Source organism: Pelophylax lessonae, assembly GCF_965119305.1.
Source record: "Pelophylax lessonae genome assembly, chromosome: 3".
In the NCBI taxonomy this organism is placed as follows: Eukaryota; Metazoa; Chordata; class Amphibia; order Anura; family Ranidae; genus Pelophylax; species Pelophylax lessonae.
Window position 1 is genome coordinate 20,681,907 of NC_138770.1, and position 15,944 is coordinate 20,697,850.

The 15,944-nt window shown below is 45.3% G+C and overlaps 4 protein-coding genes across 4 annotated transcripts in view; 3 read left to right on the top strand and 1 right to left on the bottom strand.

Moving 5' to 3' along the window:
- LOC309548830 (zinc finger protein 701-like) overlaps positions 1–2,906 on the top strand; it is a gene marked incomplete at both ends in the record, with an annotated part of 21,724 nt that extends 18,818 nt beyond the window's left edge. Inside the window, one exon of the mRNA XM_082248767.1 lies at positions 2,882–2,906. Within this exon, the coding sequence (XP_082104893.1) occupies positions 2,882–2,906 (25 nt within the window). The remainder of the gene's footprint in view (positions 1–2,881) is intronic.
- LOC309548828 (uncharacterized protein) overlaps positions 1–4,682 on the top strand; it is a gene marked incomplete at both ends in the record, with an annotated part of 61,142 nt that extends 56,460 nt beyond the window's left edge. The window contains 3 exons of the mRNA XM_082248765.1: positions 3,343–3,527; positions 3,909–4,058; positions 4,395–4,682. Coding sequence (XP_082104891.1) covers positions 3,343–3,527; positions 3,909–4,058; positions 4,395–4,682 — 623 coding nt within the window. The remainder of the gene's footprint in view (positions 1–3,342; positions 3,528–3,908; positions 4,059–4,394) is intronic.
- LOC309548838 (uncharacterized protein) overlaps positions 1–15,944 on the top strand; it is a gene marked incomplete at its 3' end in the record, with an annotated part of 605,194 nt that overhangs the window by 323,573 nt on the left and 265,677 nt on the right. The gene's annotated exons all lie outside the window — the stretch shown is intronic.
- LOC309550245 (uncharacterized protein) overlaps positions 1–15,944 on the bottom strand; it is a gene marked incomplete at its 3' end in the record, with an annotated part of 2,091,994 nt that overhangs the window by 103,310 nt on the left and 1,972,740 nt on the right.

A 15,944-nucleotide genomic window follows, 5' to 3' on the forward strand; every position in this document is an offset into this window, starting at 1 on the left:
TGATCAGCAGTCTATGGAGGAGGATGGTATAACGGGGACATTTATAGAGGAGGACACTCCTACAGAGATCAGCACAGGTTGGTCATTAACACTAAATACATACATGACATAAATACATGTAATCCACCACTGATTACTGAATACCAATATTATGAGTCCTGACCCCTGCACTATATACTCTATGTTGTACATTATAGACGTCTGCTCTCTCCCCTCTACCCACTGCTACAGTATCTCACAAAAGTAAGTACAATCCTCACATTTCTGTAAATATTTTATTCTATCTTTTCATGTGACAACACTGAAGAAATGACACTTTGCTACAATGTAAAGTAGTGAGTGTACAGCTTGTATAACAGTGTAAATTTGCTGTCCCCTCAAAATAACTCAACACTCAGCCATTAATGTCTAAACCGCTGGCAACAAAAGTGAGTACACCCCTAAGTGGAAATGTCCAAATTGGGCCCAAAGTGTCAATATTTTGTGTGGTCACCATTATTTTCCAGCACTGCCTTAACCCTCTTGGGCATGGAGTTCACCAGAGCTTCACAGGTTGTCAGTGGAGTCCTCTTCCACTAATTCATGATGAAATCACGGTGCTGGTGGATGTTAGAGACCTTGCGCTCCTCCCCCTTCCTTTTGAGGATGTCCCACAGATGCTCAATAGGGTTTAGGTCTGGAGACATGCTTGGCCAGTCCATCACCTTTAACCTCAGCTTTTTTAGCAAGGTAGCGGTCATCTTGGAGGTGTGTTTGGGGTCGTTATCATGCTGGAATACTGCCCTGCAGCCCAGTCTCCGAAGGAAGGGGATCATACTCTGCTTCAGTATGTGGAGTACATGTTGGCATTCATGGTTCCCTCAATGAACTGTAGCTCCCCAGTGCCGGAAGCACTCATGCAGCCCCAGACCATGACACTCCCACCACCATGCTTGACTGTAGGCAAGACACACTTGTCTTTGTACTCCTCACCTGGTTGCTGCCACACATGCTTGACACCATCTGAACCAAATAAGTTTATCTTGGTCTCATCAGATTACAGGACATGGTTCCAGTAATCCATGTCCTTAGTCTGCTTGTCTTCAGCAAACTGCTTGCGGGCTTTCTTGTGCATCATCTTTAGAAGAGGCTTCCTTCTGGGATGACAGCCATGCAGACCAATTTGATGCAGTGTGCGGCGTATGGTCTGAGCACTGACAGGCTAACCCCCCACCCCTTCAACCTCTGCAGCAATGCTGGCAGCACTCATACGTCTATTTCCCAAAGACAACCTCTGGATATGACGCTGAGCACATGCATTCAACTTCTTTGGCCGACCATGGTGAGGCCTGTTCTGAGTGGAACCTGTCCTGTTAAACCGCTGTATGGTCTTGGCCACCGTGCTGCAGCTCAGTTTCAGGGTCTTGGCAATCTTCCTATAGCCTAGGCCATCTTTATGTAGAGCAACAATTCATTTTTTTTCAGATCCTCAGAGAGTTCTTTGCCATGAGGTGCCATGTTGAACTTCCAGTGACCAGTATGAGAGAGTGAGAGCGATAACACCAAATTTAACACACCTGCTCCTCATTCACACCTGAGACCTTGTAACACTAACGAGTCACATGACACCGGGGAGGGAAAATGGCTAATTGGGCCTAATTTGGACATTGTCACTTAGGGGTGAAATCACTTTTGTTTGCAGCGGTTTAGACATTAATGGCTGTGTGTTGAGTTATTTTGAGGGGACAGCAAATTTACACTGTTATACAAGCTATACACTCACTACTTTACATTGTAGCAAAGTGTCATTTCTTCAGTGTTGTCACATGAAAAGATAGAATAAAATATTTACAAAAATGTGAGGGGTGTACATACTTTTGTGAGATACTGTATACACATAATATGGATTCTCTTTGTTACGCCCATTTCCTACCAGCTGGACATTTTATATCTGAAAAAAAAATCAAATGAAAATAAATTTCTTCCCCCAAATCTGTAGACAATAAGTGTGAAATAATAATCCAATCTGTGCGATATCACCGCGCCGTGTAACAATCAGACTTACAATTCAAAAATATGAAATCTATTAAACAGTGTCAGGAAATGAATAAATAGTAATGTGATCGTCCAATAAGAGGATAGAAATGTGTGTCATGTGACACGTGTCATCAGTCAGGTTGCACCGTGCAGTGCCAATATAAATGATAAAGTGCGTGTGCAGAAATTGCAGATGAGAAAGGTGCTGGTGGTCACTTCCACTCACCTTCCCATCTGACTCCTGTGTTACCAGTGAGTCCCACAGATCCCTTCCCCCTCTAGGGATATCGCTCACTCCTCTCCTCCTTCCTCTTCCCCCACGGTATATATGGGGGGGGGGTAGAAAATAACACCCCCTCTAGTGCTCTCCGTCTATCTGCTTTATTCAACATTAAAATCCAAGATGATAGAATTACAAAGCCGGAACTTGAGCAGTGCGGACTAAACAAGCTTCACAATGTGATCCTTCACTCCGATACCCCTTCCCTGGGATGGCCAAGATGGGACATCCCTGCGCAGGCTCCACCAATATTTTCTATCCCCCCCCATATATACCGTGGAGGAAGAGGAAGGAGGAGAGGAGGGAAATTATTTCCCACTTCTTGGCTACAGATTTGGGGGAAGAAATTTATTTTAGATTTTTTTTGGCGCGGCATTTTATTTGATTTTGTGTTTGGAGAAAGAAACTTTCTGAATGTAAGCTGCCATTGACTGAATGTTTCTGTGAGTTTACACTACATGATTGTACTGATTTATTATTTATTTTATATCACATTTTATATCTGATGATCTGATTGGAGGACAGACTTTTACATGTTGATAATAATTTGATAACATCCTCCAACTTTATCACTTTCTGTTTAAGATTCCAATGGGGAAGGAGTCCGTAACCCAATGATGGTGGTCTTCATGATCAGTCCAGTCTTTATCTTGGTTGTTCACCCCCATCCTCACTCTCTAACCTCTGGTGGGGCTCAGCCCCGCTGTTATTCATGACTAAATCATGGAGTAAATAAGGAAGTGCAGGACTTCTTGTGTTGGGAAGATGGCAATGAGTGATAGAGGGGGGGGGGGGACACTCGTCCTATAATCCCCTCATCACTGTCACTCCTATAAAAGACAGTTCTCGTTGTTTCCTCACTCTCTGACTAAGGTCCATGAATAAAGAAATGAACTGGTAGGAGATCAGAGGACCCATTTACTAGTTACCTCGAGGGGGGAATTGTAAGATCCTCAGAGACAAAGCTGCCTGATATGGGCGGAGTCCTGGTTTAGGGGAACCAATCTGCTGATGTCTAGTAAATAATCTTTTTATTTCTATTTTAGTAGATGGACGGGAGATGAGGAAAACCTCAGAGGATTGTCTCACTTTGTCTCCAGACTGTAAAGTAGAAGATGAGGACATCACACAGTATAGTCCAGGAGAAAACCCGGCTACCTCAAATGTCCATCCGTCACCACACAGTGTAGATGGACCATCGTATTCCTCTTATCCTGAGGAACCTCAGACTGTGAGGGACAGTGCCGGACCATCGTATTCCTCTTATCCTGAGGAACCTCAGACTGTGAGGGACGGTGCCGGACCATCGTATTCCTCTTATCCTGAGGAAACTCAGACTGTGAGGGAGGGTGCCGGACCATCGTATTCCTCTTATCCTGAGGAACCTCAGACTGTGAGGGACGGTGCTGTCCTTCCACCAGATAAGAGGTTCTCCTGTACTGAGTGTTGGAAGTGTTTCAGTTTTAAATCCAATCTTAATGTGCATAAAAGATCTCACACTGGTGAGAAGCCGCATTCCTGTCCTGAGTGTGGGAAATGTTTTTCACAAAAGTCATATCTTTCCACACATCAGAGATTGCACACTGGTGAGAAGCCGTATTCCTGTCCTGAGTGCGGGAAATGTTTTTCAGATAAGTCCGCTCTTTCCAGACATCAGAGATTGCGCACTGGTGAGAAGCTGTATTCCTGTCCTGAGTGTGGGAAATGCTTTTCACAGAAGTCTGATCTTTCCAAACATCAGAGATTGCACACTGGTGAGAAGGCGCATTCCTGTCCTGAGTGTGGGAAATGTTTTTCACAGAAGTCATATCTTTCCACACATCAGAGATTGCACACTGGGGAGAAGCCGTATTCCTGTCCTGAGTGTAGGAAATGTTTTTCAGATAAGTCCGCTCTTTCCAGACATCAGAGATTGCACACTGGTGAGAACTTGTATTCCTGTCCTGAGTGTGGGAAATGCTTTTCACAGAAGTCTGATCTTTCCAACCATCAGAGATTGCACACTGGTGAGAAGCCGTATTCCTGTCCTGAGTGTGGGAAATGTTTTTCATTTAAGTTTGCTCTTTCCAGACATCAGATATTGCACACTGGTGTGAAGCCGTATTCCTGTCCTGAGTGTGGGAAATGTTTTTCAGATAAGTCCACTCTTTCCAGACATCAGAGATTGCACACTGGTGAAAAACCGTATTCCTGTCCTGAGTGCGGGAAATGTTTTTCACAGAAGTCCTATCTTTCCATGCATCAGAGATCGCACACTGCTGAGAAGCCGTATTCCTGTCCTGATTGCTGGAAATGTTTTTCACGGAAGTCCCATCTTTACAGACATCGGAGATCTCACACGGGTGAGAAGCCATTTTCCTGTCCTGAGGGAAATGTTCCGCACTGAAGTCCTGTCTTCCTGTACATCAGGGGTCCCACACAACCCTGGGGGTGTATTAGTGCCTAGAGTGCGGGAAATGTCTTCAATATGAATGCTGGTGGACATATGGGGAAGAAGCACACCCTGATATACACCTCAGATATACTCCATGGCTGATCTTCATCATGTAAGAAACACTTCATAAGGAGATCAGAGATCACCAAAGACATGGATGAAGTGTTTTCCCGTGTTGGCCATTGATAGCAGGAGAAAAATAAAAATGGAGTCCTTACCTTTCATTGGCTAAGTACATTTTGTGCGGGAAGATTTCACAAACGCTTACAGATCTGGTTGTTATAAATGTGTTGATGAAATGTGACCCGCATTCCCCCAGTCATGGCGAATTGGGATTTCCTATAATGGTCAGTTCAATCTAGTGGCCATAATGTGCTTTCCTGACAGATGTCCATGGCCGAATACCTTTGGGTAGCCCCGCCCTCGCCCCCCCCTAAGACCCCACCCCTATAAATGTTCAAAATAAGCCAATGGCTGCATTCCTTTTTTGTCCTCCTCTCTTATAGGTCCATTTTTGTATGAAGTTTTCCTACCTATTGGAAGTATTGGTGGGCGGGTCTGGTGCTTGGCAGCTGTGCGGGATGTCAGGAGCTTCCTTTGGTATCCAGAAGTCTTCCAGGATGTCCCGAGTGGTCATTGAGTCCCCAGCTATCAGCGGGGTGGTGTTATGGCACACATATGTAGAGGATCCATGCCTGGAGAGTGGGCCCTGCCACCGGCGGCCATTTGCATTGGCTGGGAGCCCAGCTGCTAGCGGGTGGCCATTAAGTGTTAGACGCATGAAATTCGTTTCGGTGCGAATACAAATTCCGACATATTTTTGGTTATTCCTAGATTCGGATGTATCCAAATCTCCAAATGAAATTGTAATGAATTTTGTTGAAATTTGTTAAAATTTGTTTTGTTTATTGATTTTCTAATGAATTCCAACTTTTCAGAACGATTCGAATTCGGATCAGTCAAAAAAAAAACAATCGACCGATGCTAATTCTGTGTGAAGAAATAGCTAGTTGTTAATCAGCAAGCCGGGAAGCCGCCCACCCGCATCCTTACCAACCATGACTCATCAGCTGTCAGCGGGCTTCCCCACTGACAGATGAATGGAAAGAAAAGAATGCCGGCATTGCCCGGCAATAGAAAAAAATGACGTGCTCCCCAGACCCCCAGTCCATACCAGGCCCTTAGGGGCCAATATTGAAAAAAGGTGATGTAGACAGGTGGCCCCGCCTCTTACCAATGTAAATGCGGAACCTGCAGTAGGCAGAGGGCCTCCATGATGGCGAGAGCGTCTTTTTTTTATTTATTTTTTTGGGTGCGGCGGGCGTTGTGATTGATGACGGATCTACATTGGGGGAGGCTGGCTTTTATTTTTTAATAAAGAATTTTTTAAAAATTGTGTTTGTGTATTTATTGCTTTTTGACACTTTTTTTAGTGAATAGGTACAGGTACTATGGTCCCGATACTCATTCACATGGGGGGGGCAGGATCTGGGGTCCCCTTGGTAAAAGGGGCTTTCAGATTACGATGAGCCCCCTGTCTGCAGACCCCCACAACCCCAGGCCACAGTTGTGGGAAAGAGGCCCTTGTCCCCATCAGCATGGGGACAAGGTGCTTTGGGGTGGGGGGGGGGAAGAACTGCCACAAAACACCCACCCCCACCCCATGGTGAGGGCATGTGGCATTGTATGGGTTAGAAGGGGGGGGGCGCTCGCTTGTCCCCCTTTTCCTGACTTGCCGCTTGCATGCTCAGGTTAAGATCTGGTATGGATTTTGGGGGGACCCCACGCCATTTATTTTTTTTACATTTTGGGATGGGCCTGGTATAGACTGGGGGGGGGACCCCACGTCATTTTTTTAATGAGAGTCCCAACATCCTATCTGTTCAGAGAAATGGAAACTACAGATGTTCACAAGGAACCACTGTCATATGTGTGGACTTTAAGGGCACAGCATGAGACAGATGACAACTCCATGGATTTATCCTAAAATAACATTTATTGATTTATCTAAAACCAGATCTCAATAAAATGAGGAAACTGGCCCCAAACTGCCCGAATTGGCAGGCCGACTATCTGAGCCAGACCCTGGACCAGGGGGAATGGTCCCTGCACCCGGAGGTTTTCCAAATGCTGTGTGCGAAGTGGGGATCCCCGGACGTGGATCTGTTCGCGTCTCGGCTAAACCACAAGGTGGAAAGGTTTGTGGCAAGAATGCGCGATCCTCTGGCAGACGCCTCGGATGCGTTGGTGGCCCCTTGGCATCAGTATCGTCTGATGTATGCCTTTCCTTCGATTCAGTTGTTGTCCAGGTTCCTTCGCAGGTTAGCCTCGGAACCGCACCGGGTGATTCTGGTAGCGCTGGACTGGCCACGCGGGTCCTGGTACGCCGACATTGTTCACCTGGCAGTGGCGCCTCCTTGCGGGAAGATCTACTGTCTCAGGGACCGATCTTCCATCCTGCTTTACAGTCGCCGGCTTTAACGTCCTGGCTGTTGAGACCTATGTCCTGAGAGACAGGGTCTCTCCCCTGAGGTCATTCCTACTTGGCATCAGTATTGTCTGATGTATGCCTTTCCTTCGATTCAGTTGTTGTCCAGGTTCCTTCGCAGGTTAGCCTCAGAACCGCACCTGGTGATTCTGGTAGCGCCGGACTGGCCACGCCGGTCCTGGTATGCCGACGTTGTTCACCTGGCAGTGGCGCCTCCTTGCGGGAAGATCTACTGTCTCAGGGACCGATCTTCCATCCTGCTTTACAGTCGCTGGCTTTAACGGCCTGGCTGTTGAGACCCAGGTCCTGAGAGATAGGGTCTCTCCCCTGAGGTCATTCCTACTCTGATCAAGGCTAGGAAAACCTCATCCGGTAAAATCTATTACCGTACCTGGAAAGCTTACTTCGCCTGGTGGGAGTCCAGGGGGTTCTTCCCTCGCTCATACTCGGTGTCGAGATTGTTGGCTTTTCTCCATTCTGGGGTGGACCAGCGCCTGGCGCTGGCCACAATAAAGGGCCAGGTGTCTGTACTGGCTATTCATTTCCAACGCCCTGTGGCGTCTCATTCCTTAATTCGCACCTTCATTCAAGGTGTGCAACATTTGGCTCCTCCCAGGAGGGAGCCTTTACCTCCATGGGACTTGAACTTGGTTCTGTCCGTGTTACAGCGTGCTCCCTTTGAAAACATCCAGGAGATATAGTTGCCTCTGCTGTCTAAGAAGGTTGCCTTTTTAGTGGCGATCACTTCGGCTCGCAGAGTGTGGGAACTGGCGGCGTTGTCTTGCTGCTCTCCTTACTTGGTAATTCACAAGGATAAGTTGGTCTTGCGACCTTATTCGTCTTTTCTTCCTAAGGTGGTCTCTGAGTTCCACCTTAATGAGGACATTGTCCTGCCTTCGCTTTGTACAAAGCCTAAGCATCCTAAGGAGGTTGCTTTGCATTCCTTGGATGTTGTCAGGGCGACCAGGGTTTACCTGTCGTCTACGGAGTCCTTTCTGAAGACGCATTCCCTCTTTGTCCTTCCTGAGGGACCTCAGAAGGGCATGGCTGCATCTGCAGCGACCATTGCCAAATGGATCAGACAGACCATTGAACAGGCTTATGCTTTGAAGGAACGGGTTCCACCCTTCCCTGTTAAGGCGCACTCTACCAGATCTTTGAGTGCATCCTGGGCCTATTGGCATCATGCCTTGGTGGCCCAGGTGTGCAAAGCTGCGACTTGGTCGTCGGTGCACACCTTTTCCAAATTCTATAAGGTGGATGTTCTGGCATCAGCTGATGCCTCCTTTGGCTGCAAAGTTCTCAATGCGGCAGTGCCATAAGGACCCTTGTGTTTTTTTGTGGGTCCCTGTCTGTTGGGGTGTTATCCCCTGGGTTATTTGCTTTCCTGGGCAGTTGCTCCTGTTGAGCCTTGTTTTCTATTGCCCAGAAGGTTCTCTTACTGTGCGTGTAAGGTTCCTTTCTCTGATGTGGGTACTGCGTTGCCTTTTCTACTGTTTCCCACCCCTCATGTCTACACTGCTTTGGGACATCCCAATAGTGATGACTTAGAGGAGGCGGCGACTGTCGAAGGACGTAAGAGAAAACTGAATTTTTGTAAAATCTTACCTGTAAAATTCCTTTCTCTGAGACCTCCGACAGTCGCCGCCCCCGCCCCTCTTTTGGGGTTGTTTTCCTGTTTACCTACTGCTCTTCTACCAAACTGAGTTGGAAGTGTCACTGCAGGGGGGTATTGACCAGTGGGACAGCCCCCATGGGTGTGTCTATGCAAATGCTTTTGTTCTTTTGACTAAGTCTTATGCCTAGCTACTCCTGCGGAGCGGAAGTCAATACCCAATAGTGATGACTTAGAGGAGGTGGCAACTGTCGGAGGACTCAGAGAAAGGAATTTTACAGGTAAGATTTTACAAATATTCAGTTTTTTAGTTTAACTAGAACTTGGAGTAATTTCCAGTGGTCAGTGCAGTGGTCCCTTACATTGGTGACCAATGGGAGAAGGACCCCCTTATATCATCATCAGTGGGAAGACTGCCCCCCTTACAGATCATTGATGTCAGTTGTTACTGAGAGACAGAAATTGTTCACTGCTTAAGGAACCCCTAGAAACCTTTGGAGGAACCCTGGCTGAGAAAAGCTGGACTAGGCAGTAATATATTTCTCTCCCCCTTGGTGGGAGTGGAGATGACCCATCTATAAGGATATACAGTACATACACACACAACACAAGGCCGTGTTCTCACTACGAGACATTTCTCGGGGCTGCACAAGATTGTAATCTTTCTTTTTTTTTTTTTTTTCTTTTTTTTGGAATTTTAAATTAACAATTTCATCAATAACATTTACAATTATTTGTTAATTCTGACTCATTGCTTAGTACATGTAACAACAGTTAAGAAAATTAAGAAAATTATGAGAATTACAGGAGTACCAGGTAACAGTTAAGTGACAAAAAACAATTAAAAGATATATATATATATATATAAAAAAAAAAAAGAGATTAAATAAAACACAGCATACCCAAACCGCCTACCCCTAATGGGAACTATCTGTAAGCAGATTTGGTTACCGTGTACTAATGTTTATTAGGGATGGGACATTATTACCAATTGATCTGAACTATTATAGATGGTAATCTCTTTCTACCCAGACAGGAAGTCTCCATGGAAGACAGGAAGTGATGTCAGGTACAGACAGGAAGTGATGTTTGACAAAGACAGGAAGTGATGTTAGACAAAGACAGGAAATTCCATGAGGTAGGAAGAAGCGAGGAGACGTTGCTGGAAGGTAATAAGATTTTATCCCCCCCACGTCATGTCCGTCCTCTTCCTCCATAGTCACTGTGACCTCCAGCAGATGATAATACACACATATATAGTGTGTGTGTGTATATATATATATATATATATATATATATATATATATATATATATATATATATATACTGCTCAAACAAATAAGAGGAACACTTTGTAAACACATCAGATCTCAATGGTGAAAAATATCATGCTGGATATCTATACTGGTATAGACTGGGTAATGTGTTAGCATCTTTATTGGTATGGACTGGGTAATGTGTTAGGATCTATACTGGTATGGACTGGGTAATGGTTTAGGATCTATACTGGTATGGAATGGGTAATGTGTTAGGATCTATACTGGTATGGAATGGGTAATGTGTTAGGATCTATACTGGTATGGAATGGGTAATGTGTTAGGATCTATACTGGTATGGACTGGGTAATGTGTTAGGATCTATACTGGTATGGACTGGGTAATGTGTTTAGGATCTATACTGGCATGGACTGGGTAGTGTGTTAGGATCTATACTGGTATGGACTGGGTAATGTATTAGGAAGGAAAGGATGTCACATCATTTGATGGAAATGAAAATGATCACCCTACAGAGGGCTGAACTTCCCGAAAATCAAAGTGAAAACATGATGCAGCAGGTGAGTCCATTTTGCTGAAATTTCATTGCAGGACCTCAGAATGGTCCTCAATAGTTTGTATGGCCCCCACATGCTTGTATGCATGTCTGACAACGTTGGGCATGCTCCTAATGAGACGGATGGAGTCCTGGGGTATTTCCTCCCAGATCTGGACCAGGACATTACTGAGCTCCTCAACCAACTTAGGGGCAACCTGGCGGTGTCGGATGGACTGAAACATAATGTCCCAGAGGTGTTCTATTGGATTTAGGTCAGGCGAGCGTGGGGGCCATTCAATGGTATTAATTCCTTTTTCCTCCAGGAAATGGCTGCATACTCTCGCCACATGAGGCCGGGTATTGTTGTGCACCAGGAGGAACCCAGGACCCACTGCACCAGCGTAGGGTCTGACAATGGGTCCAGTGTTGGGGGTAACGAGTTACAAGTAACTGATTACAGTAACTACATTACTTTTTTTGGTAACAAAGTAATGTAACTAGTTACAATACTAATATTGGTAACTACACTACTTTACTAGGCTATAGGAGGTAACTACACTACTTTACTACGCTATAGGAACGCGCTTTCCTGTGTTACCCAAGCTGTGCGATACAATCGTTATTTCGAAGAATAGAGAAGGATGAAGTTTATGACTTTGTGTTGCACTTTATGTTTTATTCTGTTTTTTCAGGTTTTGTTCTCATGTTTCCCAAAGCCTGTGTTTATACAATAAACTCTAAGCAGAAAGAGTGTCATGTATCTTCTTCTACACGGTCAATTAAGAAAGAGGAAGGTAAAGTAATAAGTAGTGAAGTTACTTTTCAAATGCAGTAACTAGTAAAGTAATCTCGTTACAATTTACAGAAGTAACTAGTTACTAGTTACATTTTTTGAGTAACTACCCCAACACTGAATGGGTCTAAGGGTTTTATCCCAATACCTAATGGCAGTGAGGGTGCCATTGTCAAGCCTTTAGAGGTCTGTGCATCTCTTCATGGATATTCCTCCCCAGACCATCACTGACCCACTACCAAACCGGTCATGCTGAACGATGTTACAGGCAGCATAACGTTCTCCACGGCTTCTCCAGACCCTTTCACGTCTGTCACATGTGCTCAGGGTGAACCTGCTCTCATCTGTGAAAAGCACAGGGTGCCAGCGGTGGACCTTCCATATCTGGTGTTCAATGGCAAATGCCAATTGAACTCCACGGTGCCAGGCAGTGAGCACAGGGCCCACCAGAGGACGCCGGGCCCTCAGGCCACCCTCATGAAGTCTGCTTCTGATTGTTTAGTCAGAGACATTCACACCAGTGGCCTGCTGGAGGGCATTTTGTAGGGCTCTGGCAGTGCTCATCCTGTTCCTCCTTGCACAAAGGAGCAGATACCGGTCCTGCTGATGGGTTAAGGACCTTCTACGGCCCTGTCGAGCTCTCCTAGAGTAACTGCCGGTCTCCTGGAATCTCCTCCATGCTCCTGAGACTGTGCTGGGAGACACAGCAAACCTTTTGGCAATGGCATGTATTGATGTGCCATCCTGGAGGAGTTGGACTGCCTGTGCAACCTCTATAGGGTCCAGGTATGGCCTCATGCTACCAATAGTGACACTGACCCTAGCCAAAAGCAAAAAAACTAGTGACAGTCAGAAAAGATGAGTAGGGAAAAAAATGTTATTGACCTCCACCTGTAAAAACCATTCCTGTTGTCGGGGTCGTCTCATTGTTGCCCATATAGTGCACCTGGTAATTTTAATTAAAACCAAAGCAGCGGAATCTGATAAACAACCCCCACTGCTACTTAACTGACCAGATCAGTATTTTAGGAGTTTACTTGATTTGATGCTATACTCTGATTAAAAAGTGTTCCTTTCATTTTTTTTGAGCAGTGTATAATGTTTCATTATCAGTTATCTTTCTTACCTGTCTAGACAGAAATCCACATAGATCAAATGGAGCCACCAATGAGGATGGAGGAGGACCGGAGTCACATGACTGAGAAGATACTAAACCTCACCCTGGAGATCATCTACCTGCTGACCGGAGAGGTGAGGAGGATTCTGGGAGGTCACATGACATCACTCTTATCTCTATTAATAAAACACAGACCTGACCGGAGAGGTGAGGAGTAGTGTTGATCGAACACGGACTGTATTATTTGGGTCCGTACCGGATAATTGGATTTTTGTTACCAGGACAAGGACCCGAAAACTTTACTGTATGTTCAGGTTTAAAATCCGTGTTCGGTAATTTTATTTCCTGTTTTGTATGTAATGGCGCGCTTTTAATGGCGGGCTTTCAACAGCCAATCAACAAGCGTTTAACTGGTGTGCCAAAGAAGCCATCACAGCCATGCCTACTAATGGCATGGCTGTGATTGGCCAGCTGAAGCATGTGACCCAGGTCTTTATAAGCTTGAGACACAGCGCGCAGTGCGTCAGTCTGCTGTAGTGTAGGGAGAGAGCACACATAACGGTGCTGGCTGCTGCTGATTAGGGACAGACAGGGTAAAACAACATTGTGCCTGAAAATAATGCAGGGACAGGTCGGAGTGTAGGCAGCGAAAGATATTTGAGCATTTTAGGGACAGGCTGGAGAGATTAGGCAGGGAGAGATTAGGAGACACAGGACAGAACAATCGTCCGTTAGCGATCTACATCGATTTTGCTGTGTGGGGGCTGGTGCAGTGAACGATCTTTTTGCCCTCACTTGAGCCCACTGAGAAGGAGGAAGAGGAGGGAGAAAAAAATATATTTTTATCAGTCTGTTGTGTGCAGCGTTCAGCTATATTTTACTACAGATTGCTGTTCTAATCTGCTATTTAAAAATTCCAAAGTTAAAGGGGAATTTTTTTTTCCCTTCATAGCCTGCTGCTGACCGTGACATAAAACATAAGACACTGCTGTGTTCACATGTGCTATTGAAAAATCACCAAATTTATATACTTTTCTATTCCGCTATTCAATATACACCCTTTTGGGGTAAAAAAAATTAAATTGCGGCATAGTCTGTATCGGTACGTGTGAGATACACCTTTCAAATTTTTTGGGCGCATCTTCCACCGCCGAGGATTGCAGGGCGCTTCAGTTTGCCTCCTGTTCCGAACTCCTCCTCATCCTGCCTTTAGGGTAAAAAAAATTGTAATCGGGGCCTGGTCTGTGTTTGTACGTGTGAGATACACCGTTTTATAAAAAAAATTATATTCCGCTATTCAATATACACCCTTTTGGGGTAAAAAAATTAAATTGCGGCATAGTCTGTATCGGTACGTGTGAGATACACCTTTCAAATTTTTTGGGCGCAACTTCCACCGCCGAGGATTGCAGGGCGCTTCAGTTTGCCTCCTGTTCCGAACTCCTCCTACTCCTCTTCCTAATCCTCATCCTGCCTTTAGGGTACAAAAAATTGTAATCGGGGCCTAGTCTGTGTTTGTACGTGTGAGATACAGTTTTATACATTTTTTTCTATTCCGCTATTCAATATACACCCTTTTGGGGTGAAAAAATTTAATTACGGCATAGTCTGTATCGGTACGTGTGAGATACACCTTTTTATATATACTTTTTTCTATTCCGCTATTCAATATACACCCTTTTGGGGTGAAAAAAATAAAATTGCGGCATAGTCTGTATCGGTACGTGTGAGATACACCTTTCAAATTTTTTGGGCGCATTTTCCACCGCCGAGGATTGCAGGGCGCTTCAGTTTGCCTCCTGTTCTGAACTCCTCCTACTCCTCTTCCTCATCCTGCCTTTAGGGTACAAAAAATTGTAATCGGGCCTAGTCTGTGTTTGTAAGTGTGAGATACACCGTTTTTAAAAAAAATTTTATTCCGCTATTCAATATACACCCTTTTGGGGTGAAAAAAAATTAAATTGCGGCATAGTCTGTATCGGTACGTGTGAGATACACCTTTTTATATACTTTTTTCTATTCCGCTATTCAATATACACCCTTTTGGGGTAAAAAAATTAAATTGCGGCATAGTCTGTATCGGTACGTGTGAGATACACCTTTTTTTATACTTTTTTCTATTCCGCTATTCAATATACACCCTTTTGGGGTAAAAAAATTAAATTGCGGCATAGTCTGTATCGGTACGTGTGAGATACACCTTTTTATATACTTTTTTCTATTCCGCTATTCAATATACACCCTTTTGGGGTAAAAAAAATTAAATTGCGGCATAGTTTGCATATTTGACTGTGAGATACACCCGTGCGATACTGTTGTTGTTTTGTTCCGCTATTCAATAAACACCTTTCTAGGGCAAGATCATAAATCACAGAAATATGAGGAGACCGTCAAATAGGGGCCGTGGCCTGGGTCGTGGTGCTGCTGGTAGAGCTCCTGTTGCAAGGAGAGGACGTGGTCGATCTGTGCCAGCTACACGCATAAGTGAAACACCTTCCTCAAGTGTGAGTAGGCGACAGAACCTGCAGCAGTATTTGGTAGGGCATCATGCGCCTCTACAAGTGTTGAGGCAAGAACAAGTACAGGCGATAGTAGATTGGTTTGCTGACAGTGCCTCCAGTTCCTTCACATTGTCTCCCACCCAGTCTACTGCAGAAAGGTCAGAGTTGGCACCTGCAGCCGATGTCCAACCGTCTTTTCACCTCACCCCCTTGCAAATCAGGCAAGCAGTCTGAACCCCAAGTCATGCAGCAGTCTCTTCTTCTTTTTGATGACTCTGTCAGCAGGGTTTCCCAGGGCCATCCACCTAGCCCTGCCCCAGAAGTGGAAGAGATTGAGTGCAGTGATGCCCAACCACTTATTTCTCAAGATGAGTACATGGATGGACCATCGCAGCACGTCTCCGATGATGACGAAACGCAGGTGCCAACTGCTGCGGCACTCAGAATTGTGGAGACCGACAAGGAGGGCAGGGGTGAAGACTGGGTGGAAGATGATGTGGAGGACGATGAGGTCCTCGATAGGGATGCACCGAATAATCGGCGGCCGAAAATAGAAAAAATAGCACTTTCGGTGTTCGGCCGAATAAGTCAAAAGGCCGAATAATTTTGTGCCAAACAATAGGGCAGAACGATAGTCGATATGATATCGACTATCGTTCTGTGGCCGTAGGCGATATTCATATCGCCGAGGTCACGATATTTACATAGGCAGGGGGAAGGGACTCGGAGGAGGACAGGAGGACTCCCGTGAAGCTGGGACACTTCAGCGGTGAGCATACATACATTACTCACTCGTGCACTGCAGCCCGCCCCACACATTCAGTGAGTCTTACTCTCCTCCCTAGTTTTTTCAATGGCACATTCAGGGAGCTAATCACGCCGTGATTA